This window comes from Coenobita brevimanus, chromosome 70 (assembly GCF_032717465.1).
Source record: "Coenobita brevimanus isolate Jiangsu-jjx chromosome 70, ASM3271746v2, whole genome shotgun sequence".
Lineage (NCBI taxonomy): Eukaryota > Metazoa > Arthropoda > Malacostraca > Decapoda > Coenobitidae > Coenobita > Coenobita brevimanus.
In genome coordinates this window covers 35,986,452-36,011,413 of record NC_137023.1, presented here as the reverse complement: position 1 = coordinate 36,011,413, position 24,962 = coordinate 35,986,452, and the positions used below count along the sequence as shown (strand labels likewise).

Below are 24,962 nucleotides of genomic sequence, written 5' to 3'. Positions count from 1 at the left end.
GGCCTGAGTGTGAAAAGTTGAAGAATAAGTGTGTTGGAAAGAAGACTGTTGAGGAATGTGTGTGGTTTGTGTAGAGTGAATAGAATGAAAAGCAGTGACTTGTGAAAAGTGGTAGTATGTTTATATCGTGGAAGAGAGTGTAGCTTCTGAATGAAATGGCATCTGATCTAGGTATTTTATCATAGTGTCAAACTCAGTTAATTATTATTTTTTATTTTTTTTTTCAAATATTTTTGTAATTGGTTTATTTGTGGTAGGTGGGGGCAGTCACCATCCACTCACTTGATGTAGTGCTGCTGTGGGTGTCTGCTCTTTCCTTTCTTCCTTCCTTCCTCTTGTTTTTCTTTCCTTCATTCTCTCCTCTTCCTTCTGCCCACGGGTGACTTTACACTCCATGTTCTGTCTTTCTTTCCTTCACTCTTTCCTCTTTCTTCTGCCTATGGGTGACTCAACACTGATTGACAAGCCAAATGGATTCCTGTACACTAGGAAACCATTTACCATGCTGGGTGGTAGCCATATAACCAAATTATGGTGCCTGGTGGTTTAGTGGGTAATTATTGCGCTCCAATCAGATTGAGCCTGTGTAAGTTTATATCCAAGGGGTGGTTAGGGTTTATTGCTCACATAATGCCACTCAGGGATGAGTGAGGCTGGTCACTCTCATCTTTAATGTCAGGACCAACTTGCCTAGCCCCTGGCTCCTACACTTCTCATGGGGCGGCATAGGATTGGATGATGGATGGATGGTTGAACTTGGTTTATAAGTTGCATGTGATTTGTTGTGTAATAATTACCACAAAATAACTTCTTCGGTCCAGTGTAATACTAGTTTGTTAAAACTTTATTTGTGCAATGACTTTTAAGCATTCATAAACAGATTTGTTAATGTTTGTGAAAGGTGTTAAGTAAGGTAGTTGTTTATAACAGGGTAGAAGAGAGTGTAGCTATTAAATGATCAGTGATATGGTGTCTGATCTAGGTACTTTATATATATATATATATATATATATATATATTTTTTTAAATAATGAGTTACATATGATTTGTTGCATAATAATTACTACTAAATTACTTTTTTAATTTGTAACATGAGTGGTAAGACTGTTTACAGTATTTTCAGTCAGATTGTATGGTGAATTTTAAACATTTCATAAACAGTTTTGTTAATGTATTGCAGTTACAGTACGTGCAATATAAATGCGGTCGAGAATGAGACTGTTATCAACTCTTATCTTAACCCTCTTCATTCCTCTCAAATATTTGACTTCTTGTAATGTAATTAAAGGAATCACTCTATTCACCATTTTTCCATCTTTATTAATTGCCATGTCTTAGGCATCACTCATTTTACCATTTCTCTGTACTGAGCAGACTCTTCAGTGGTAATGTGGTTTATTATGATTTTGCATAAAAACCTGCAATTTTGGCAACTTGTTTAGGTTATTTGTTACTAGGTTTTTTAATTTTAAATAAGTTCTCCTTCACTGTTCATTTCCATAAGTTAATCTTGGACTGTATACAGTACTTGGGTTATCTTCATTTTGCATATTAAACGAGGAGCTACCTAAAAGTTCCAGTAATTTCAATATTGTAAGAAAATAGGTTACCTTACCTCCTAGTTCTCACTGCTGCCTTCGAGGTAGTCCCCTTGGGCATGCATACAATGGTCCCAGTGTTTTCTCTGTGAGTCCAGGCATCCCTGGAAGGCTTCAGGCATGATGGTCTTGAGAACCTCCCGTGATTCTGTCTGGATCTCCTCAATTGAGTCAAATCGACGCCCTTTCAGTCATAATTTCAGCTTGGGAAACAGGAAAAAGTCATAGGGGGCAAGGTCAGGCGAATAGGGTGGGTGGGGAATGACTACCGTGTTAGTGGAAGCCAGGAACTGCTGAACAACAATTGATGTGTGGATGGGGACGTTGTCATGATGCAGGACCCAGTCCTTGTTCCTCCACTGTTCTGGACGTTTGCGGAGGATGTTCTCCTTCAGACGCTGCAAAACTTCACATTAAAACTTTCCACAGACAGATTAACAGGGTGGGACAAGTTCCTTGTGAACAATCCCTTGGATGTCGAAGAAAACAATCAACATCGACTTGACATGCCTTTTTTGGCCTCGGTGAATTGGGAGACTTCCATTGCAATGACTGCTGCTTTGTCTCCAGGTCATAACCATAAACCCATGATTCATCACCAGTATGACCTTGGAGATGAAGTTGGTATCATCTCTGACCTGATTCTTGAGTTCCCTGCAAAGTGCAACGCAATGTGCCTTTTGCTCGTCACTCAGCAGTCTTGGCACAAATTTTGCAACGATGCGTCTCATGCCCAACACGTCTGACAAAATGCATTGCACGCTCCCGTACGACAGTCCTACAATATCACACACAGTATGGATAGTTCGTCTATAATCTGCGAGGATAGCCTGATGAACATTTCTGACGTTTTCTGGTGTTGTTGCCGTTAACGGTTGTCCAGAATGGTCGTCGTCTTCCATGGATGTTCGTCCTTCCTTGAACTGCTTGTACCAGACAGATGTTCTGCTTTAGGACATGGCATTTTCACCAAAGGCTTGCTGAAGCAGCCGTCTTGTTCATCTTGAAGCAGAACTTGATGCATGTTCTTTGTTCTGTAAGGATCGCCATTGCAAAACTGCCAAACCACCTTCACACCACGTTACAATAGTAAATGTAGCTCAACAACACGTCCGCTTACAGACACGGCCAGGGCCACACTGACACACTAGGGATGCTGCTGACTCCTCCTAGCGGCAAAAGGCAAAACTGCAAACGGTTGGCTCCCTCTGTTCAAATTACTGGAACTTATGGGTAGCACCTCATATATAGATGGATGTGCTGTGGCATTAAGGATTTAGTTTAATATATTTTCACTTTTCAGAGTTTGCTTAGCATTTTACTGCATTAATGCTGAAAGTAACACAGTCAAACACAATGCTGTACTTAACATTAGTTTCCTTTATCAGATACAAATTGATGCTCTGTGGTGTTAAGGATTTAGTGTAATTTATTTTAATTTTTCAGGGTTTTTCACAGCATTTTACTGCATTAATGCTAAAAGTAACACAGTCTGATACCATGGTGTACAACACTAGTTTCCTTGACTGTTCACCAGCACAATATCTCAAACTGGATACCAAGTACCTCGAGAGTTCTTAGCAACACTATTATTCATATGAGTGAATTAAGTATCAGTGAGGCTAATAATTTGCTACATAAGCTTAGGCTGGTGGCCAGTTGATGTGCTGTATGTTGCAGGTAAGCAATAATCAGTACAACAGAAACTTTGCCATTATACATTTATTACTATAGATAAGTTTTATTTTAAAACAAACCCCATGGGATCTCTTGTAATGTGTGGTGGGGTGGGGGTGGGGGGCATTGTCATGCATTAACCAGACTAAAAATTAATGTACTTTCTCATGCAGCTGGTAGTATTAGAGATTGTTCTAATCCAACCCAATGGGTTTCTCTTAAGCACACTAATATTGTCTGGCATTATTCAGAATATAACTCAAAGTCCCATACATTTGTATGGTGAAAGGGTTAATATTTACACTAAAAGTTCCATATCGCTATAACAAACTTAAGCGTATACTGTATAGCCTGTGTTTAATTTTTTCAGGTGTATGTATGTATGTATGTAACATATCTTCATCATATAATTATGCCCTTTCTCCATACAGGTTGCCGGTTGAAGATCCACAAAGAACATTATGATCGTAAAGATGATATGATTGCTCCATGCAAGGTTAATTATGACCTGAACACAGCTAAGGAAATGCTGCTTCTGGCTCCTACTGTGGAAGCACAACAGGTGAGTGAAGTAATTACTCTAGGTGCATTTCACTGTGGAAGTTAAGGAGAAATAATATGTGTTATTTTTTATATTATTATTTATTTATTTTTATTTAATGTAGTGCTGCTGTTGGGTGTTAGCCCTTTCCTCTCCTCCATCCTTCTTTCCTTCCATCCTCTTCTGTCTTTCTTTCTTTCATTCTTTCCTTGTCCTTCTGCCTATGGGTGACTTTACACTCCCTCTTCTGTCTTTCTTTCCTTCATTCTTTCCTCTTCCTTCTGCCTGTGGGTGACTTTACACTGAGTGACAAGCCAAATGGTTTCCTGTACACCAGGAAACCATTTATTACGCTGGGTGGGAACCATATAACCAAATTTTGTCGCCTGGTGGTTTAGTGGATAATTATTGCACTCCAGTCGGATTGAGCTGGTGAAGGTTTATATCCAAGGGGTGGTTGGGGTTTATTCCTCACATAGTGCCACCCAGGGATGAGTGAGGCTGGTCACTCTCATCTTAAATGTCAGGCCCAACTTGCCTAGCCCTGGGCTCCTACGCTCCTCATGAGCAATGTAGGATTGGATGATGGATGGTTAGAAGCCGTCTACGTCACAGCCAGGGTGGAGCCAGCTGCCTCCAGTTTTTTTGTGGATGTTGCATGATCAGCTTTGCTCGTCCTTTTAAGAAATTGCACAAAAAGCTCGATCGACAAACTTAGTACTTAGGGGTTAAATATGGAACCAACTGCCTAGCCCCGGGCTCTTACGCTCCTTGTGGGTCAATGTAGGATTGGATGATGGATGAATGGATGGATTTATTTTCATATCCTGACCCTTTTTCCCATTAGAAATGGGAGAGCAGTGAAAGGGAGAGCATAAAATAGTGACCTATCTAAATTATTCCCAGGGCAGTAGACCAGACCCTGGTTTATACACCATGCATGGCCCTGGAATCCTAACTTTGTCTCATAGGCTTATATATACAGTAAACTCTCAATTATCCAGCATAATTTAGCAAAGCCCTGTGCTGGATATTGCATAGTATGCCCCATCGGCTCAGTATTCGACACTGAGCTGGATATTGCATTATTATCCATCCCAACTTTCTATCCTAAAAACTTTCCCATGAGTAAAAGATGAAAATTAAGCGTAAGATACAGTAATACAGTGCTGGTTGGCTTCTGTTTATAAGCCAGTTGATACACCTCAGTGCTGAATATTGCATAGAACCGCCGGTTTTGTCTCATTTCGGTGCCAGATATTGCATTCATAGAGCCAAGCCAGGAGCGCTGGATGTTGCGTTGTGCCAGATATTGTAACGACAGATAATTGAGAGTTCAGTGTATACAGTATATATAATGCTCTTTTCATATAGTTAATAATGTTACCATCAGGCATTAAATCAAGTCATCTTTTGAGTCCTTCCCTATTTTTCAGTTTGAGTATATCATGAGCTTCTCCATGTTTATCGTTGTTCATGTTGTAGGCTTCAGTCTGTTAATGCTCACCATCATAACTCATTACTGTATTTGATGTTATATGTTTCAGTCATAATTCCCCTCCCCACAGAATTGGGTGGCCCGACTCTCCAAGAAAATACAAAAGTCAGGGTACAAAGCCAACAATGCTGGTGGCTCAGATGGTGCCAAAATATCTCCACGGTGAGTTGTGTGATGTGCATAACAAGCTTCATCTTGTACTAGGTGTCTTAATGGTTGAGTGGTTAATATAATGTATATATATTGGAGATATAGTCAGGGTTTTTATGAAATCAGATGTGTAAGCAGTTAACTGTACTGTCAGCTTTCTTTACTGCTTTTGATTATACAGTATATCCCCCTCCCCTCAGTATTCACAAGAATACCATAAGAAGCAATCTGTGGAGACACTGAAATTGTTATTACAGGAATTTGGGTTTTCTGTGAAGGAAAGGGCAATGCAGGTTACGTACAAGACCTCTCCTTTTGACTTAATTCCTGATACCACATTTATGTGCTGTGCCAACATTGTTTCATCATCATCATCATCATCATCACACCACTGTCATCATTGTTGTTGTCACTGTAATCATCTCAAATATTTTGAAGTCTCCAGAGAACCTCATGATGGGATGACTTTGACAGAATTGCCTCCAGGTTATTTTGTTTTCACTTCACTTCCAGTTCTTCTCACTCATCGGTGTACTGCTCCATTGTCATCTTCCATACTACATATGGTCATCCTCTTCCAGGGTTACCTTCAGTTGCACTCATAGAGACTTTATCACTTTATTTGTAATTTTTGATAATGTCCATGCCTCCTCAGTGTATATTTTTATCCATTTTAATTTATCCATTTACTCCATGGATTGTGGGCCACAGTTGCGTTGCATTATGAGCCACATCTCAGGCTGTGCTGCCCATGCATCACCACTAACTACTCCACTCCTATGCTAACTTATGCATGGCACTACGCAAAGACGGAAGGAGAGAGATTTCTTTCTTTTCACCTGATGATGTCCTGGATGCTTATCTTCAGGTTTATAATATTTTTTTTTTTTTTTAAATTCATTTTTTTACTACTGCTCTATGTAAACTTACGCATGGCCCTACGCAAAAACAGAGGGAGAGATTTTTTTTTTTTTTTTTTTTTTTCACCAGATGGTGCCCAGGAGGTTTATCTTCAGGTTTATAATAAACAAAAATTTAAAAAAAAATCTTCATTTTTTGCACACCACAGCGTGGGACAGAAAAGGTAGTTGCGCAATCCACGGGTTAATAATTCTACATCACACACTAATTGCTTGATTTTTCATTCCAGAATACTCTTAATATCTTTGTTGGTGGTACAGCAAACTCTGTATATCCTCTTAGTTGGTGATGTGGGATTCAGAATATTTTTGGATGGCTAAAGTGAGCCTCCACATGAAATATGTATCTGTCTGTCTGACCGATACTCACATAAGATGAATATGTATCTGTCTGTCTGACCTATACTCACATAAGACGAGCCATATAATAGCACACCTTATATGTCCCATCACTTTTTTCAGTCAATCTGGTGGCAGACCAGTCTTTGTCTTCTCCAGTAAATTACTCTCTGTTCTGTCTTCCATCACCCTAGCACAAAGTAGAATTGTTTCACATGCACAAATGATCACGTGCATTCATCTTTGTATCATCCCACTAGTTCATAAAACCATCCCTTGCTGTCATTCAGTCCATTCACACATTACCAGAACTGTGATGACACCATCACTGATATTTACATTTACCTGGATGGGTTTTCTGTCAAATTTCAGCCTGTGTCTTCCTTCGCCCCTTTTGAACTACTGGTTGTTAGACCAACCAAACATATTTGTTTCCCAGGAGGTTTGGAGGGTCTAATCATACTTTCCTTAAAGATGTTCCCAGTGAATCAGGAAAACTGTATTAATAAAGAGGTCTAATATAGCCAAAGTAAATATTTAAAATAAAACTAAAATAGGAGTGGTAGATCGAGATGGTTTGGGCATGTTGAGAGGATGGTGGGTGACAGTTGGATGCAGAAGATTAGAAGTGTGAAAATAGGATTAGGGTTCCAAGAGGCAGACCGAAAATGGCTTGAGACAAGTCCGTAGAGTGTGACCACAGAAATAAGGGATTGAATAGGGAGCAAAGTGGAGATCCACCACTAGGGACCAAGGCTGACACATGCAAGCATGTTGGAGCCTTTTTAAACAGTACAAAAGTGTGTGATGCACACACACCTATCTGCCCCCTTCATATCATCTTTCAAGTGAAATAGTTGCTATCATTGCTTGATCATGGTGAAGAAAATGAATGCAGGACCATGTATGAGAGAAGTTGTGACTCACTCTAGAAGACTGGACCAGCATGTGTCCGAGCAGTTCATCATCACCATCATCATCATCAAAACTTAAATGTGTGTACATATATATATATATATATATATATATATATATATATATATATATATATATATATATATATATATATATATATATATATATATATATTATATATATATATATAATATATATATATATATATATATATATATATATATATATATATATATATATATACTTCACTCTCACCTTAAATGTTAGGACCAGCTGCCTAGCCCCGGGCTCCTACGCTCCTCATGGGGCAACGTAGGATTGGATGATGGATGGATGGATATATATATATATATATATATATATATATATATATATATACTGGATATATATCTCTCCATCCATCCATCCATCATCCAGTCCTACATTACCCCATGAGGAGCGTAGGAGCCTGGGGCTAGGCAAGTTGGCCTTGACATTTAAGATGAGAGTGACCAACCTCACTTATCCCTAAGTGGTATTACGTGAGCAGTAAACCCCAACCATCCCTTGGATATCAACTTTCACCAGCTCAATCCGAGTGGAGCGCAGTAATTACCCACTAAACCACCAGGCGCCAAAATTTGGTTATATGGTTACCACCCAGAGTAATAAATGGTTTCCTGGTGTACAGGAAACCATTTGACTTGTCACACAATGTAGAGCCATCCATAGGCAGAAGAAAGAGGAAAGAATGAAGGAAAGAAAGACAGAAGAGTAAGTGTAAAGTCACCCATAGGCAGAAGGATGAAGAAAGAATGAAAGAAAGACAGAAGAGAATGGAAGGGAAGAAAGATGGAGGAGAGGAAAGGGCAGAAACCTGAGAGCAGCACTGTATCGAATGAGTAGATGGTGAGCGCCCTCACCTATCACTATATATATATATATATATATATATATACACATATACCGTAAAACCTCATTATAATGGACTAGTTGGGGCCCAAGCCATTCTGAAAAAAGCGAAATTCCAATATAAGCGACATCCGGACTTCCCCATGCTAACCCGGACTTTGTCCAAAAAAATCAGACATTAGTCCAATGCAGTACTGTACTGTTTTATACCTTCACTACAATCACTGATATTTACATTTACATAATCAGACGGTATTATATATGTAATAATACTGTATTGTACACTGATCAACATGTCTTTTACCTGCCTTATCGTTGTGAACAAGCTGAAGTGCTTAGTATGGATTGCTTCTGACTTTATCGGACTTTTTCTGATATATAGGAATTTAGTCCGGTAGCTCCTCGATTCCGATAAAACCAAATTCTGGTCTATTGAAGTCCGTTATATCGAGGTTTTACTGTGTATATACTGTATATATATATATATGTATCAAACCAAAGGATAGGGTTAGGTTCCATAGGATCCAGATACTAGGACCGAGAAAGTACAAAAGTGTGAGAACTATCAGCAGCATACCCAGTGAAATGGGCCATGCAGTGCTGTACTTCTCGCAGCATGTAAGACCCCAGAATCCTGTGTGCACATCACAGGCCTAACCAATTCCACATCTGAGGGATGTTTGTATAAATTTTTTTGCCTACACCTGCGAGGTGGTAAGCCTGCCAGTTCATTCATTCATTCATCATCCATTCCTTCGTTGCCCCATGAGGAGCATAGGAGCCTGGGGCTAGGCAAGTTGGTCCTGACATTTAAAATGAGAGTGACCAGCCTCAGGCTAGGCAAGTTGGTCCTGACATTGAAAATGAGAGTGACCAGCCTCACTCATCCGTAAGTGGCATTACGTGAGCAATAAACCCCAACCACTCCTTGGCTGTAAACCTTCACCGGCCCAATCCGATTGGAGCGCTATAATTACCCACTAAACCGCCAGGCTCCAAAATTTGCTTAAATGCTTACCACCCAGCATAGTAAATGGTTTCCTGGTGTACAGGATACCATTTGGCTTGTCACTTAGTGTAGAGTCACCCACAGGCAGAAGGAAGAGGAAAGAATGAAGGAAAGAAAGACAGAAGAGGGAGTGTAAAGTCACCTGTAGGCAGAAGGACGAAGAGAGAATGAAGGAAAGAAAGAAGATGGAAGGAAAGAAGGATGGAGGAGAGGAAAGTGCAGACACCCTAGCACAGCACTGCATCAAGTGAGTGGATGGTGAGTGCCCCTCACCTACCACAGATGCCCCTACCGAATTAAAAAGGGGGTTCCAAAGCCTGTTATGTCCTCCATACTAATTCATCCAGCTATGTCAGTTCCCTAGCCTCATCAACTTCTATACCTCTTTTTTTTTTTGTCACTGACCGGCTGTCATCTTCCTTTAAGTGTTGGAGGCAAGTTTTATTACAGAAGTAACCTATACATCTTGCATCTTCAAATAATGATGAGTGAATGAATGTAGGACCAATTTGGCCCATTTAAGATACTAATGATGATGGTGCTTCTGGTGAAAAAATAACAAGTTGGTGACACAAAATTGTGGGGTACGGCAGCTGACTTACAAAGCAAACTAAAACCACATCAGACAAGTCCTAGGTGCTTTAAATAAGATTTAATGACAGCATACACATTTGGGTATTATTATTATTATCCATCCATCCATCATCCAAACCTATGTTTCCCTATGAGGAGCGTAGGAGCCTGGGGCTAGGCAAGTTGGCCCTGACATTTAAGATGAGACTGACCAGCCTCATTCATCCCTGAGCGGCATTACGTGAGTAATAAACCCCAACTACCCCATGGATATAAACCTTCGCTGGCTCAGTCCGATTGGAGCGCCTTAATTATCCTCTAAACCACCAGGCGTCATAATTTGGTTATGTGGTTACCACCCAGCATAGTGAATGGGTTCCTGGTGTACAGGAAACCATTTGGCTTGTCACTCAGTGTAGAGTTACCCATAGGCAGAAGGAAGAGGAAAGAATGAAGGAAAGAAAGATAGAAGAGGGAGCGTAAAGTCTCCTGTGGGCAGAAGGACGAGGAAAGAAGTAAAGAAAGACAGAAGAGGAAGGAAGGAGGAGAGGAAAGGGCAAACACCCAAGAGCAGCACTACATTGAGTGAGTGGATGGTGAGTTCCCCCACCTACCACACTATTATTATTATTATAATTATTATATAATTATTATTGTTTGATTTTTTGGCATATCAGATAGAGCCAGGATTCCAGGGGCTTGAATGATGAGTGAATGGAAGTGTGGCCCATTGGATTGGGCAAACTTGGGCTGTCTGGACATTGCTACTCCTCACCCTGCCTTAGGGTAGGAAAGGAGGTCTGGATGATGATGATGATGATGATTATTATTATTATTATTTTTATTGTTGTTATTATTATTATATTTTTGTTTTCAGTGGCTTATACCAATTTTCTTTAATCTATCTATCTATCTATAGCCCGACGCCCTAATCCCGCAAAGGGTGGCCGCAGACAAAACGCCTCCAAGTCACTCTGTCACCCACCATTTGACTCCCCTCCCCCAACTCACCCCCCCCTCCCTCATATACCTCTCAACTCCATCCCTCCACCTCATCCTCGGTCTACCCCTCCCTCTCCCTCCCTCCACCTCACCTACATACACCCTCTTAGTCAGTCTTTCATTCTCCATCCTCTCCACATGTCCAAACCACCTCAGTGTATTTCTCCTAATCTTTTCAACCACATCCACATCTACCCCACAACGTTCCTTCACTTCTTCATTCGTCAACCTGTCCCTCCATGTCACTCCACATGCTCCTCTCAAGTAACTCATTTCCACTGCTCTCACTCTTGACTTGTTCCCCTCTTGCAAGGTCCACGCCTCGCTTCCATACGTCAGGGTAGGGATCACAATACCATCATGCAGTGACTTCTTAACTTCCATACTCACCTCCCTATTTCTCATCACTGCTTTCAGTGTGCCAACAACCTTCCTTCCCTGCTGTACCCTTTCATGTACTTCATCCCCCAAAGTTCCATCCTTACTCATCACACTACCCAAGTACTTGAATGCACTCACATTCTCCATATCCTCACCATCCAACCTCACTGCACACTCTGTGACTTCATTCCTCTCAAACACCATAACTTCACTTTTGTTTACATTAACTTTCAGCTTCCTCCTCCTACACACTGTCCCAAATTCATTCACCAAACCTTGCAACTCCCATTCATCTTCACTCAACAATACTGTATCATCAGCAAATAGCAACACCGGAAGCTTCCAAAACTCACCCTCATTCATTAGGGCCACCCCCACATCCACTGCCCTACCTTGTACCTCCTTTACGACCCCATCCATATATATATTAAACAGCCATGGAGACATTACGCACCCCTGTTTCAATCCCACATTGAGATCAAAGAACTCACTCAGCTCACCATCCACTCGCACCGTAGCCCTAGCTCCCTCGTACATACTCTTCACAGCACTCAACAATTTCCCCTCCACTCCATATATTCTTAATACCTTCCACATACCTTTCCTATCTATTCTGTCATAAGCTTTCTCCAAGTCCATGAAGGCAGCGTACACTTTCCTTCCCTTCTCTAGATACTTCTCCACTAAACATCTTAGAACAAATATCTGATCTACACACCCTTTTCCCTTCCTAAATCCCCCTTGTTCTTCTCCAACTAGCTCCTCTGTCATATGCCTAACCCTATCAATGAGTATTCTACCATATATTTTACCAGTCACACTAAGAAGGCAAATACCCCTATGGTTACCACATACTTCTCTCTCCCCTTTTCCTTTGTACAGAGGAACAATTATACCTGATTTCCAGTCCTCTGGAACCCTTCCCTCTTCCCAAGCCAATCTACACAACTTCCATATCCACTCCACAACAATCTCACCCCCATACCTAAGCATTTCACCACACACTCCATCAATTCCTGGGGCCTTTCCCAGCTTAATCTTCTTCATCGCTTCCACTACTTCCGACCTACTGATCTCTTCCTCCCTCCTCTCATCTCTTCTTCTCCCAGCCATTCCCCAACCACTTATACTCACACTGCTCTCACTCTCTACATTCAACAAATCCTCAAAGTGCTCCTTCCATCTCCTCAATTTCTCTCTTTTCTCCACCAACAATCTATTATTCCTATCTTTCACTCCCCTACTATTTCCCCTTTCACACTGCCTTACTTTCTTTACCTCCTTCCAAAACAATTTCTTACTCTCCCTCCATTTCACACTCAGATTCCTCCCAAACTCTTCATCCACTTTCTTCTTACTCTCCTTCACCAGTCTCTTAACCTCCCTTCTCCTGCTCACATATACCTCTCTCTTCTCTCTCTCATCTTCTCCCCTACCTCTACTCGCCAACCATTCACCATATGCCTTCTTCTTTTGTTCCACAGCTCGTTTCACCTCATCATTCCACCATGCTGTCCCTTGCACACCCTTGCATCTCCTCCTCACTCCACAAACTGCCTCACACGTTGCGCTTATCTCTTCCTTGAATATCTTACATACGTCTTCCACCCCTTCCATCTGCTCTAGCTCATACCTTCCCAATCTTTCTTCCACTATGCTCTTATACTCTGTCCTCTTCTCACTATCTTGCAATTTCTCCACTCTTCTCACAGGAGCTGCTTCCTCCTGTCTTCCCCTTCGCCTCCTCAACCACTTTCTTTGCAGCTCTACCTTGGCCATCACTAAGTGATGGTCCGAGACTCCATTCCCCCACCCTCTCCACACTCTTGCATCCAACACTTGTCTTCTCATTCGCTCATCCACACACACGTAGTCTATCATTGCCTTTCGTTCAACAAGTTCACCATCCATCCTCCTCATTACTCTCCATGTATACCGGTGGATCATCTTATGTCGAAAGTAGGTGTTGGCTATTGCCAACCCCTTACCAGCACAGATGTCCACCAAAGCACTACCATTCCCATCTACTTCCGCTGGCACACCCCACTGACCAACCACTCCATCCACTGCGTACATTCCCGACTTTGCCATTCATGTCTCCAATCAACAGCACTCTCTCGCTCCTCTCAAACTTGTCCATACATGCTTCTACTCTCGCCCAAAACTCATCTTTCACTCTTGCCACTCGATCCTCAGTTGGAGCATACACGCATACAATCGCCCATGCTTGTATACCTACTTTCATCCTCACCCATACAATCCTTGCACCCACTGTTCCATACTCTCTTATATTCTCCTTCCACTTCTTGCTTATCATCAGACATACTCCCTCTCTTGCCCTCTCATCCTCACTGACTCCCGCACATATACCTACACCGTATTCCCATTCTCTCATCCTTTCACCTTTCCATTTAGTTTCAGTCAATCCACATATATCCACTTTTCTTTAACAGTTGCTAAAATTGGGAACTAAATAAATTTTCAAGGCAGCTGACAAAGGCTACAAGCTTATGTGAATGGGGAGGGGGCTCTACTGTATTTTGATATACAGCAGTGTACTGTTAAATTTATTTATGCTGTATCTTATTGCTTGTACAGTAATTTCTCGATTAACACACGAGATAAATTATAAAAACTACAGTATATATCCTTTTTAAGAGGATCATGCTCTTGCAAAAAAGATAATCCTTTCACATCTTAAAAAATTATATTCAAGGATGCAAATAATTATCAGAATTTGTCTAATAATGTGCTTAGGTGTATCAGTATGTATTACATGTTGTTTATAAAGTCCATAAGCATTTTAAAGAAATGGGAGAGTTTCTGGGATGGGAGAATTCCTGAGATGGGAGAATTTCTGAGGTAAATGGATGTATGAGCTGTATCATTCTGGACCCTTCACTGCACATATTGACCACTTAAGAGTAAATAGTGGTCCATTATGTTTTTTTTAAAGTACTGTACAACTTTATAGTGAAAAGTATGTTAATAGAGGCATTGCTGTATTGCAGTGTATAATGTTTATAATAGGTCACTTAAACATGTTGAGAGTGTATGCACCTTTACTGAAAATTTTATTTGACATTTGATTTATTTTATGTTGCAACTTCACAGTGTGATGCAAGCAGGGTGTAGACTGTGATAAAATATATTAACTTATTATGGTTTACATGTGCATGATGGTAATTTATGAAAAGTAAAATCACCACTTTCTCTAATGTAAGTGAGCATGAATGCAATTTAAATGCATAATAGGTATTGTCTGCATTTTTGTAAACCATATCAGTATGCCAGAGTGAACAAGAACATCAGCACTTACTTGCAAAAATCAGCTGCAAACACTTTGCGTCAGGAAGCGTTTACCCTAGGTTTCCCACCTAATGCCATATTACAGTGTGGTCATATGATAGAAGAGTGCTGCATTGTTTTGTTAATGTCAGTTTGGTCAACACTTATAATAGCACATTAGTATGGCACAACATGTTGGTGCAATATTTTACAGCATATTTGTTTCATTGTCAGGGATTGTATTTTATTCATTATATACCTGTAAAATTTGATAGTTTTTTACAGTGAAGTATCTGTCACATGAACAGTAAGGGTTAGGTTTTAGATAGTATTGGAGAATCATCTTCCATCCAGTAGGCTATTACCATCAAGCCTTGTACTTGCTACAGTCCTGTAAATAAGTTTGGCTCCATTAGCAGCATGAACATTTTCATTTTTTTTTAACTTGGCTATGGTTTTTCCAGAATGTAAAAGCCTTTAGGACTAAGCTGCTTCCAGCAACAAGTAAATGAGGGAGTATTGAAACTTTTGTGCCCAGGTTTGCTTGTTACTCTGTTATGCACTGCATATTGCACTCTTGCTGCAGCCTGGCCAAACCTTTGGCCAAACTGATGATGATCAAAATTGACCAACACCACTTTTTAGATATAAATATAACCTAATACTGTATATTGACTAGAGATGTGCCGATACCAAGATGTTGGCCGATACTGATACCAATACCCACTTTTCAGCCAATACCAATACTCCAATACTGACAAATGGCCAATACTTTGCCGATACTGATACTGATACTGATATTTTTTATTTTGATTGTATTTATTTGATTTTATTTTGTTTTATTTGATGCCGATAACATGATTGTTGTTAATGCAGGAGCAATATAGTAATCGATATATAATATTAATATATGATAATGTTACATCATACATGTAATTATAATGTAATATAATATCTTAACCATCTGTTTATCAGTGTCATGAAACATGAGTGTCTTGAATCACATAATAAACCAGAAAAATATTGGAGTATCGGCCATATTTTTACCTTGCCAATACCGATACTTAAAAAAAAAAAAAAAAAAAAAAAGGCCGATACTGCTGATATCGATACCGACACTATCAGCACATCCCTAATTTTAACTGAGGTTCAAATCAAAATTGACCAACACCACTTTTTAGATATACAGTAAATGTAACCTAATACTGTACAGTATTTTAACCGAGGTTCAAAGAACCAACTGTTGGCAATTATTTGTACTGTAATTCCATTTCTGGCTTTGTTCTCATTTTTTTGTTATTTAGTACCTAATGTTATTTTTTTTTTTTTTTTCGCTTATCATTGTGATGCCAACGTATTTCCACGAAAAATATAATTTCAGTAATGCCTGGATCTTTATTCTTCTTACAGCTCAACTCATTCATTCCTTCTGTTGCCTGTATATGTCATTGTGCATCATGTAACAAATAATTACTTTCTTTGCACTTATTACAGCTTTTGACAAATGGTGAATGAGTTTGAATAAAAGTCCTTGGTTTCTGACGTCAGTGCATTTGGTATGCTTATAGTATTTGGCAGTGTAACAGATGGTGTTTTTCGTGGTGCATGGTATCATTTGCTTTATTTTGCAGTACTGTTTACACATAGACTTCTTAAATATAGAAGTTATTAAAAGTTTCGTATTTTGTGTTTACGTGTAATCTTTGCCTGAGGTGATTATAAGCACTAACATACAGTGCCTAGAAATCAAGTTTTGTATTATTTTGGTCAGTCACATAACTGTTGTACCAGTCAAGAAAGTTTAGATTAACAACTTCTGCTTCTTCTTCGTCTTCTTTTTTCTTTTTTTTCCATAATCCTGCTTTATTGCCTTTGCAGTGCTTTGATTTGATGTGAGATTACTATGTACAGTTGAATTCACAGGTTCTTGGTACTGTGTGTGGCTCATTTTGTAGGTTATGGCAATAGTTTGAGTTTCTGAATGTCAAGTACCAGTACCTCATTGTACAGTATTTGTCTGGAGTATGGTGGACTGCCCGCTGAATTTACCCTTCACCCGCCATCCACCATTGTCTCAGGGCATAGGAAGGAAATTCAGGGATTATATAGATGCCTCCACATGAAGGCATCTCTCTCTAGCACTTCCCATGATAAGTGACCAGAAATAACCTCTATACCCTGGCTGGACTGATTTTTTGTAAGGTAGTTTACCTCCCCTGAGCCATCGTTCTACAACCAGTGTAAATTATACCTCATGTGAGACTTGCAGCTGGGCCCATCCAGACCTTCATTGTGCCTCATCTGAGGTCTGTAGCTGGGCAAGGTTTAATAATGATCATATTAGAATGTTACACCAGCATTTCCTCACTATTTAAAGGCTGATAGTTCAAGCCTCTGGTCAGGGAACTTCTGAACTTAGCTGTACATATATAATCAGATGCCCCGTAAGTTGAAGTTTATGTAGCCTTTTAAAAATTTGTTCACATGCTGATCCACAATAAGCATTTTGTCATATTACTCAGTTTAACTTTATCAGTGTGTTGTTGTTGTGGTTTTATAGCTTACTTCGCTTTACAGTGCATGCTTACAGCCTCTGTATAACTTGTGTTTTTTATTATATTAAACAGTATTTTTTTTTTTTTTTTTTTTTTTTTTTTTTTTTTTTTTTTAAACAGCTTTTGGCAGCAGCAGTAGTTTTTTACATAATATGTTTCTGTACTGTACTTGAAAGTCATGAGAACAGATTTTAAGCTTACGTGTACGTTTTCTCTAAATGTAATGTCATCATTATCATCATCATCATCATCTAATTTCCTGGGTCGGTAGGATCTATTAGGATGTGGAAAATACAAAAGTTCGAAAATGATTCAAGGGGAGGTAGTGATCAAATGTACAGTCATCATCCAGACCTGCTTTCCTACCCTAGAGCAGGGTGAGGAGTAGCAACGTCCAGACAGCCTAAGTTTGACCAATTCAATAGGCCACGCTTCCATTCAGTCATCATTCGAGCCCACAGAATCCTTGTTCCATCAGTTAGGCAAAAAAAATTTCACCACATTCTGTAGCTTCACTTATACAGTATCTATCTGACAGAGTCAGTCCGAATGCTGTCATGTTAAAAAGGGATGTCAAATCCCTGGTCATGCACTTTTCCTTAGAAAATTAATCCAACCAGCTCGGTCCCTTGTCAGTCCCTTAGCCTCACCAACTTCCATTCCTCTCTTGCGCACACACTCATCCACCATATCCCCCCACCTTCTTCTTGGCCTGTCTTGCCTCCTCCTCCAAATTCACTCAGATATACTGTACCATTTTGACCACTCAATTCTTATCCATTCTCTCCACATGACCAAACAATCTCAGCATACTCTCTTCAATTCCAGTGCCCATAGACTTCCTCACTCCGCATCTTTCACGATGCACATTATTCCATATCCTATCCACTCTCTATACTCCACACACATTCTTCAGTGTTCCCATCTCTGTTGCTGTTTCCCCAGACTATTCATTTTCATGCCACACCATAGTCTTACATTAGTATGTTAAAGTTGGCACTAACACACCTTTGTGTAAGCTTTGATCAAGTGGCAACATTCAAGCCTCTTTTTTTATCAAGGCCTTCATAGCATCAGCTACTTTCTTTCCTTGTTTTGCCCTACATTCCACTTCTTTTGCAAATTTTTCTCTTTTTTTCTATCGCTCTACCCAGGTATTTGAACACTTTCACCAGTTCCAGTCTCTCTCCATTCACTGTAACATCACACTGGGAGTCACCTTCTCTCTCAGTATCCGTCACTTTACTCTTTTCTACATTTACTCTCAAAGCATGACGTTCACAGATATCTACAAAACCCTGCATTGGTCTACCATGTTCTTGTCCATTATTTGCAAATAGCACTGCATCATCAGCATACAACAAATTTGAGATATTCCATCCATCACTATCCATTACCAACGTCATCCCTCTCTCCATTACTTGTATTTTTTACCTTTCTCATCACCCCATCTGTATATACACTCAATCCTCGTAAATTGTGGCAATTTGGGTCTGGTCCACTGCCGCGATTTACAAATTCCGCGGTTTATAAATAGTAACTCTTAAGTGAAAAATGAATTTGGGTCTAGACTTTGGCCAACCACCCTCCACAGCACCCTACCTACACCTATCTAGGCACCGTCAAACACAAACATACAAATTTAGGAATATTTAGTGCATGTATTTAATAGAAATAAGCAATGTTAAGGGATCTCACCTTAATCCTATGATGATATTGCTTAAGTGAATGGGGTGGGGTGGTGTTGGGAAGAACTTAGAGCCTCTCAGCATTAGTTGGGGGTGCTCCCTCATGCTGTTCTCCCTTCTCTAGCTCCTCTGCCTCCCTCAATAAGCCCTCAAAGTCTGCCTCAGAGATGACAGATGCTATGTCATCCACGTCCTCAGTGTGTGAAGGGCCAGGCTGTGGTTCAGGCTCAGCTTCTGCCCTTACCAGGGCAAAATAGTGGGTGATGAGTTCCTGATGTTTCTCATTAACTCTGCGGCATTAGTATGCACACTTGCCACCAGGGACGGGTGGTGATTGGTTGTTGGGTCGCGATTTTCAAATTGAATGCCGTAGTTTACGATTCTCCTCGGAAAAGGCCCACTTCGGTGCCTAGATCTGCGATTTTCGTGACTTAACAGCAATTTAAGGGTGCCGGCAGTCTGACAGCCATTTAGTCGTGATTTACAAATCCGTGATTTATAAACACGCGATTTACAAGGATTGAGTGTATATTTATGTACTGTATATGTATATACAGTAAATCCATCCATTCATCATTCAGTCCTACATTGCCCCAAGAGGAGCGTAGGAGCCCGGGGCTAGGCAGTTGGTCTCAACATTTAAGATGAGAGTTACCAGCCTCACTCATCCCTGAGTGGCATTACGTGAGCAATCAACCCCAACCACCCCTTGGATATAAACCCTCACCGGCTCAATCCGACTGGAGCGCAATAATTACCCACTAAACCACCAGGTGCCAAAATTTGGTTATATGGTTACCACCCAGCATAGTAAATAGTTTCCTGGTGTACAGGAAACCATTTGGCTTGTCGCTCAGTGTAGAGTCAATCACAGGCAGAAGGAAAAGGAAAGAATGAAGGAAAAAAACTCAAAATAACGAACTTCATTGGACCGGAATTCGCTTTTATGGGACTTGAGGAACATCCGGACTAAATCCCTATATATTGGAAAAAGTCCGATAAAGCCAGAAGCAGTCCAGACTGCCTGACCACTTCAGCTCTGTTCACTACAATAAGGTATATAAAGACATGTTTATCAGTGTACAGTACAGTATTATTATATATATTATACCATTTGATTATTGTAGTTAAGTAAAGGAGGAGGATATTCGCCAGCTCAGACGTACAGAAATGACAATGATAGGTGGATGTGTAGTGCGTCCCTGCGTGCTAGGTCCAGGGAGGCTGGGTTTACGATGGAAGAGTTGAGAGGTAGGATGGGACTGGAGTGTATTGGTGTTGTGATGAGGAGAGGTAGATTGAGATGGTTTGGACATGTGGAGAGGATGGGGGATGATAATTGGGTGAGGAAGGTGAGAAGTGTTAATATTAGGGGTGGGGTTATGGGGGTAGACCGAGAAAGACATGGGATGAGGTAATTAAGTGTGATCTCAGGGTTAAGGGACTGAACAGGGAGTTTGCAATGGATCGTGCAACATGGAGAACTGTCATTAGGTGACCAAGGCCGACGCATGCAAGCATGTTGGAGCCTTTAAAAATGAAACAAAGGTACAATACAGTACAGTACTGCAGTGGTAGTGAAAACAGTTTAAAAACTGTTGGTGCGATCCGGACTAATGTCTGATATATTGGAAAAAGTTCGGATTACCAGAGGGAAGTCCCGATGTCGCTTTTATCAGAATTTCACTTTTTTCAGAATGGCTTTGGCTCCAATTAGTCTGTTGTAGTGAGGTTTTACTGTATGTATATGTATATATATATATATATATATATATATATATATATATATACTGTATATATATATATATATATATTGATGGAGATATCACACAACCGTACCACATGCCCACATTGATCGTGATCATGTAGCAATAATTTAGATCCCCATTTACCCGCACACATACCTCACCACCATCATAAAAACTCTTGACAGCACCTAGCAGCTTACCATCACCTTCCACAATCTGTCTCTGTCTACTCTGTTGTATGCTTTTTCCAGGTCCATAAGTCCCATAAACATCTTATAGTCTTTCTCACACGCCTTCTTCACTGTCTTACTGCAAATATTTGATCCACACATCTGCTGCCACTCCTAAAGCCACCCTGTTTGTCACTCACTCGGACTTCTGATCTCTCTCTTTATAATAATTTTTCCATATACCTTCCCTACCACACTCAATAGACTTATGCCACAATAATTCTTGCATGCACGTTGCTCACGTTGATTTTCTTACAGAGGTACAGTCATTGTCTTTTCCCACTCTGCTGGCACAGTTTCACACATCCACGCCTTCTCATAAATCTCCAGCAAGCATTTAATTCTGCTCTCTCTACTACACTTCATCATCTCTGCATACACCTCATCAACCCCAGCTGCTTTCCCATTTTTCAGCCGTTTCACAGCATTCTTCACCTGTGCTAGTGTCACGTTTCCTGGCACTGCATGCCTTATCTGTACACCTCCAAAACCAATAATGATGACAGTTGCTTTGCTCTCTCCATTCCCATTCATCAGACTTTACAAATGTTCTTTCCATCTGGTCCTTACTTCATATATATAGCATAGCATTGCCAGACGCCATGCATCCCAGACGGGGTGGTCAAGGGCTTAGAGTTACAGTAGAAGTCCGATTTTTCGGCATCTATGGGACCAGGCAAGTGCCGAAATATCAAAATTGCCGAATTATCGAAAACCCTACCCACTCAATACCTTATATGTTTCGGTGAACACTATCATCATTACTCATATCATTACAAATGTGTTTGGAGAGAGTACTTTATACTGTTTGATACTGTACAATACTGTAATGAATAGAGTACTATACAGTGGATGCTCGATTATCCAGGCTCTGATTATCCAGCTTTCGGTATATCCGGGCCGTGACCCAATGGTTCAGTGGTATAGTAATTCATAGAATTATCCGTACGATAGCTCCGGTTTAAACAGGAAGCATCCAGTTTCTAGGGAGAGAGGCATGGATAAACCAGAGAGAGTCTTGCTCACCCTGCCCCCACCCACACCTCCTGCTCACAACTCGATCACAAGGGTGGTAGGATGGAGTTTGGTGAGGCAACTGTTACTCCTGACGTAGCCTAACCTTGCTTAACTACTTAATAATTTAACCTAACCTGACCTAACCTGGGCTCCAGTTGGGAAATTGGGAAACTAAATCCACTTTTGTGTACGATGAGTTTCATCCATTATGCCCGAAGCAATCGTAGGTACGGCTTAAAGAACGTGATAAAAGAGAAAATCTTTCAGCAAGAGAAGGTAATTTACTATCCTCAAAATAGAAAAACACAGAAAACAAACTGGAGGAATATGAAGTGAATTGGTGAGGTCTTTAGGCTGTATGCTTAGACGAAAAGTAATGGGTTTCCTTTAGGGAACGAAATGAAACAAGAAATCTGCTAATCAGAAAAAAAAAAAAAAAACTCATCTGTGTTCTCGTAAGTTAGCATTGAGTTCTGCATTTTTCGTTAGGTATCGCGCCTCCCAACACATTTCGGACCAACAGAGCATTGTTATTTCTTCCTCTTACATTTACTGTTCACTCTTTTGTTCGTTCTTAAGTGTACTGTATGTGTGAAAGAGAGAATTAATACAAACAATAATGCATTCCATTAACCCCATCATAGCTGTCAGCCTCGAACAATGCTTTACTGTACCGGTGTCAGGGATGTTGGGTTAGGGAGAGCTATAAAAAACTGCGAACAATTATGGGAAGGGAACGAAGGTCACTGGTATGTTTTCACGACCCTGGTATGTTTTCACGACCCTCCTCTACCATCTCAAACAGTCAGGCGGCCTGCCACTTCATCTCAGATGTTTTCGCCGATATGTTTAAATGCTAATGTAACATGCACCCTAATTAAGAGTAAGTTTCTTCCAATATGCCGGAAACAAACGTAGGTAAGGCTTAAGGAAGGGTTATGATAATAAGAAAACAAACTAGAAAAATACAAAAACAAACTAGAGAATATGAATTGAATTGGTAAGGTTATTACGCTGTATGCTTGGACGAAAATTTAAGAGTTTCACAATTATAGGGGACGAAATGGAACAATTATGTTTACTAATAAGAAAAAATACTTTCATCTCAAGTGTTCTTGTAAGGTGGCATTCAGTTCCACATTCATTGTTCGATGTCGCTTCCCAACACATTTCGGACCGACAGAGCATACAGTTATTTCTGCTCCTTACAGTTAAGTGTACATTTATTGCACATTCTTTTGTTCGTTCGTGTATGTGTGAAAGAGAGTATTGATACAAACAATAATGTATTCCATTAACCCCTTATGGCTGTTAGCCTTGAACAATGCTTTACTGTACCGGTGTCAGTAACGTTAAGTTAGGGAGAGCCATAAAAACTGCGAACAATTATGGGAAGGGAACCAAGGTCACTGGTATGTTTATACGACCCTACTCTACAATCCCAAACAGCTCGGCGGTCCTTTCATCCCAGATGTTTTCGCCGATATGTTTAAATGCTAAAGTAACATGCACCCTAACTTTATGTTTAAATTCTAATGTAACATGCCCCTAATTTTCTTTCACGAATCATAACAAATCACAAGATGGGTTTAGGGAGGAGGGGAAAAAGCCAGGTGTACCAGACGAGTCTTTTCACATCTGTAAGAAAAAGAAACTGACTTTATAACTTTGAAAAAATGGTTTCAAGGTCTGCCACGGGAGTACACAAATTTCTGAACTCACGAACATTGAGTATTTGAGGGGGGTAAACATACGCTTTGCTGTAAGCAGTAAAAGCACCTTACCAAATCAGTTCATCCTGATAATCTGTTATATTTTTCTGATTATTTCTGGGTTGGTAAATAAACATTTCTTGTTAAATCTTTCCCCGCTGTTTTTATCTGTTCTGGTGTGACGACTCTTTGATTCGTTAACGTAATGGCAGAAGACACTGTTCTAATCTAAGTGTTTAAACCTGGCCTAACCTAGCTTAACTGCACCTAATAATGTAACCTAACCTAATCTTCAGTTGGGAAGTTGGGAAACGAAGTCCACATTTGAGTACGATGAGTTTCGTCCATTGTTCTGGAAACAATCGTAGGTACAGCTTTAGAACGTGACGATACTAACAGGGAGGAAATCTTTCAGTAAGAAAACGTGATTTACCGAACTGAATATAGTCTGAAAAATACTGAAACAAGCTGGAGGAATATACATTGAACTGGAAGGTCTTTCTGGTACTTAAGTATACATTTACCGGTAAATAAATCAGTCTAACAGTACAGTACTTGTGTTTCCGCCGGATTAATCGTGCTTTCGGATTAATCAGGCACCCCTTAACACCATATAGCCCGGATAATCGGGCTATCTCTGTACATGAATATGAAAAATAAAGAAATTAGTGAACATACTGTATATAAATGTAATGGTACAGTAGGCCTACAAGTTCACATGCACTTACCTAAACTTATAGTAGGTTCCTTATTTACATATGTACAATAGAAGGGGTTGATTGGAGTCTGCTACTGCTGGAAGAAGTCCCCAGCACACTCGAATAGTAATTTCAGAGGTATTTCGGTACGAAGTTCACAAAGCACACAGAAGAATCAAGAGAAGTCGGCAGCAGCATGGCAACAACTCGGAAGAATGGCGAAACAGATTCTCTTTCCCATGCTAGACTCACTACATGTTTGTCCTCTCTTTATGCTATAGGAGAAAGAGCTAGCCTCTGAGCTTCATGGCAGTGGTAGACTCGTTCCATCACTTTCACTATCTCACTCACTAAGGCGGGTAAAGGCGGGTAGCTAGCTGGCGAGCCTCATGGAGAATTTCAAGACTGACGAAAAAAATCGGAGAATCTGCCGAACGATCGGAGATTTTCGTAAATGGGACTATTTCTCAAAACTGCCGAAATGTCAGATTTGCCGGGGAATTGGATGCCGAAATATTGGACTTTTACTGTA

The 24,962-nt window shown here is 40.3% G+C and overlaps 1 protein-coding gene across 1 annotated transcript in view; it reads left to right on the top strand.

The window, feature by feature from the left end:
- Positions 1 to 24,962, top strand: part of Rok (Rho associated coiled-coil containing protein kinase) — a 165,688-nt gene that overhangs the window by 120,029 nt on the left and 20,697 nt on the right. The window contains exons 25-26 of the mRNA XM_080277508.1: positions 3,707 to 3,837; positions 5,385 to 5,476. Of these exons, the coding sequence (XP_080133634.1) occupies positions 3,707 to 3,837; positions 5,385 to 5,476 (223 nt within the window). The remainder of the gene's footprint in view (positions 1 to 3,706; positions 3,838 to 5,384; positions 5,477 to 24,962) is intronic.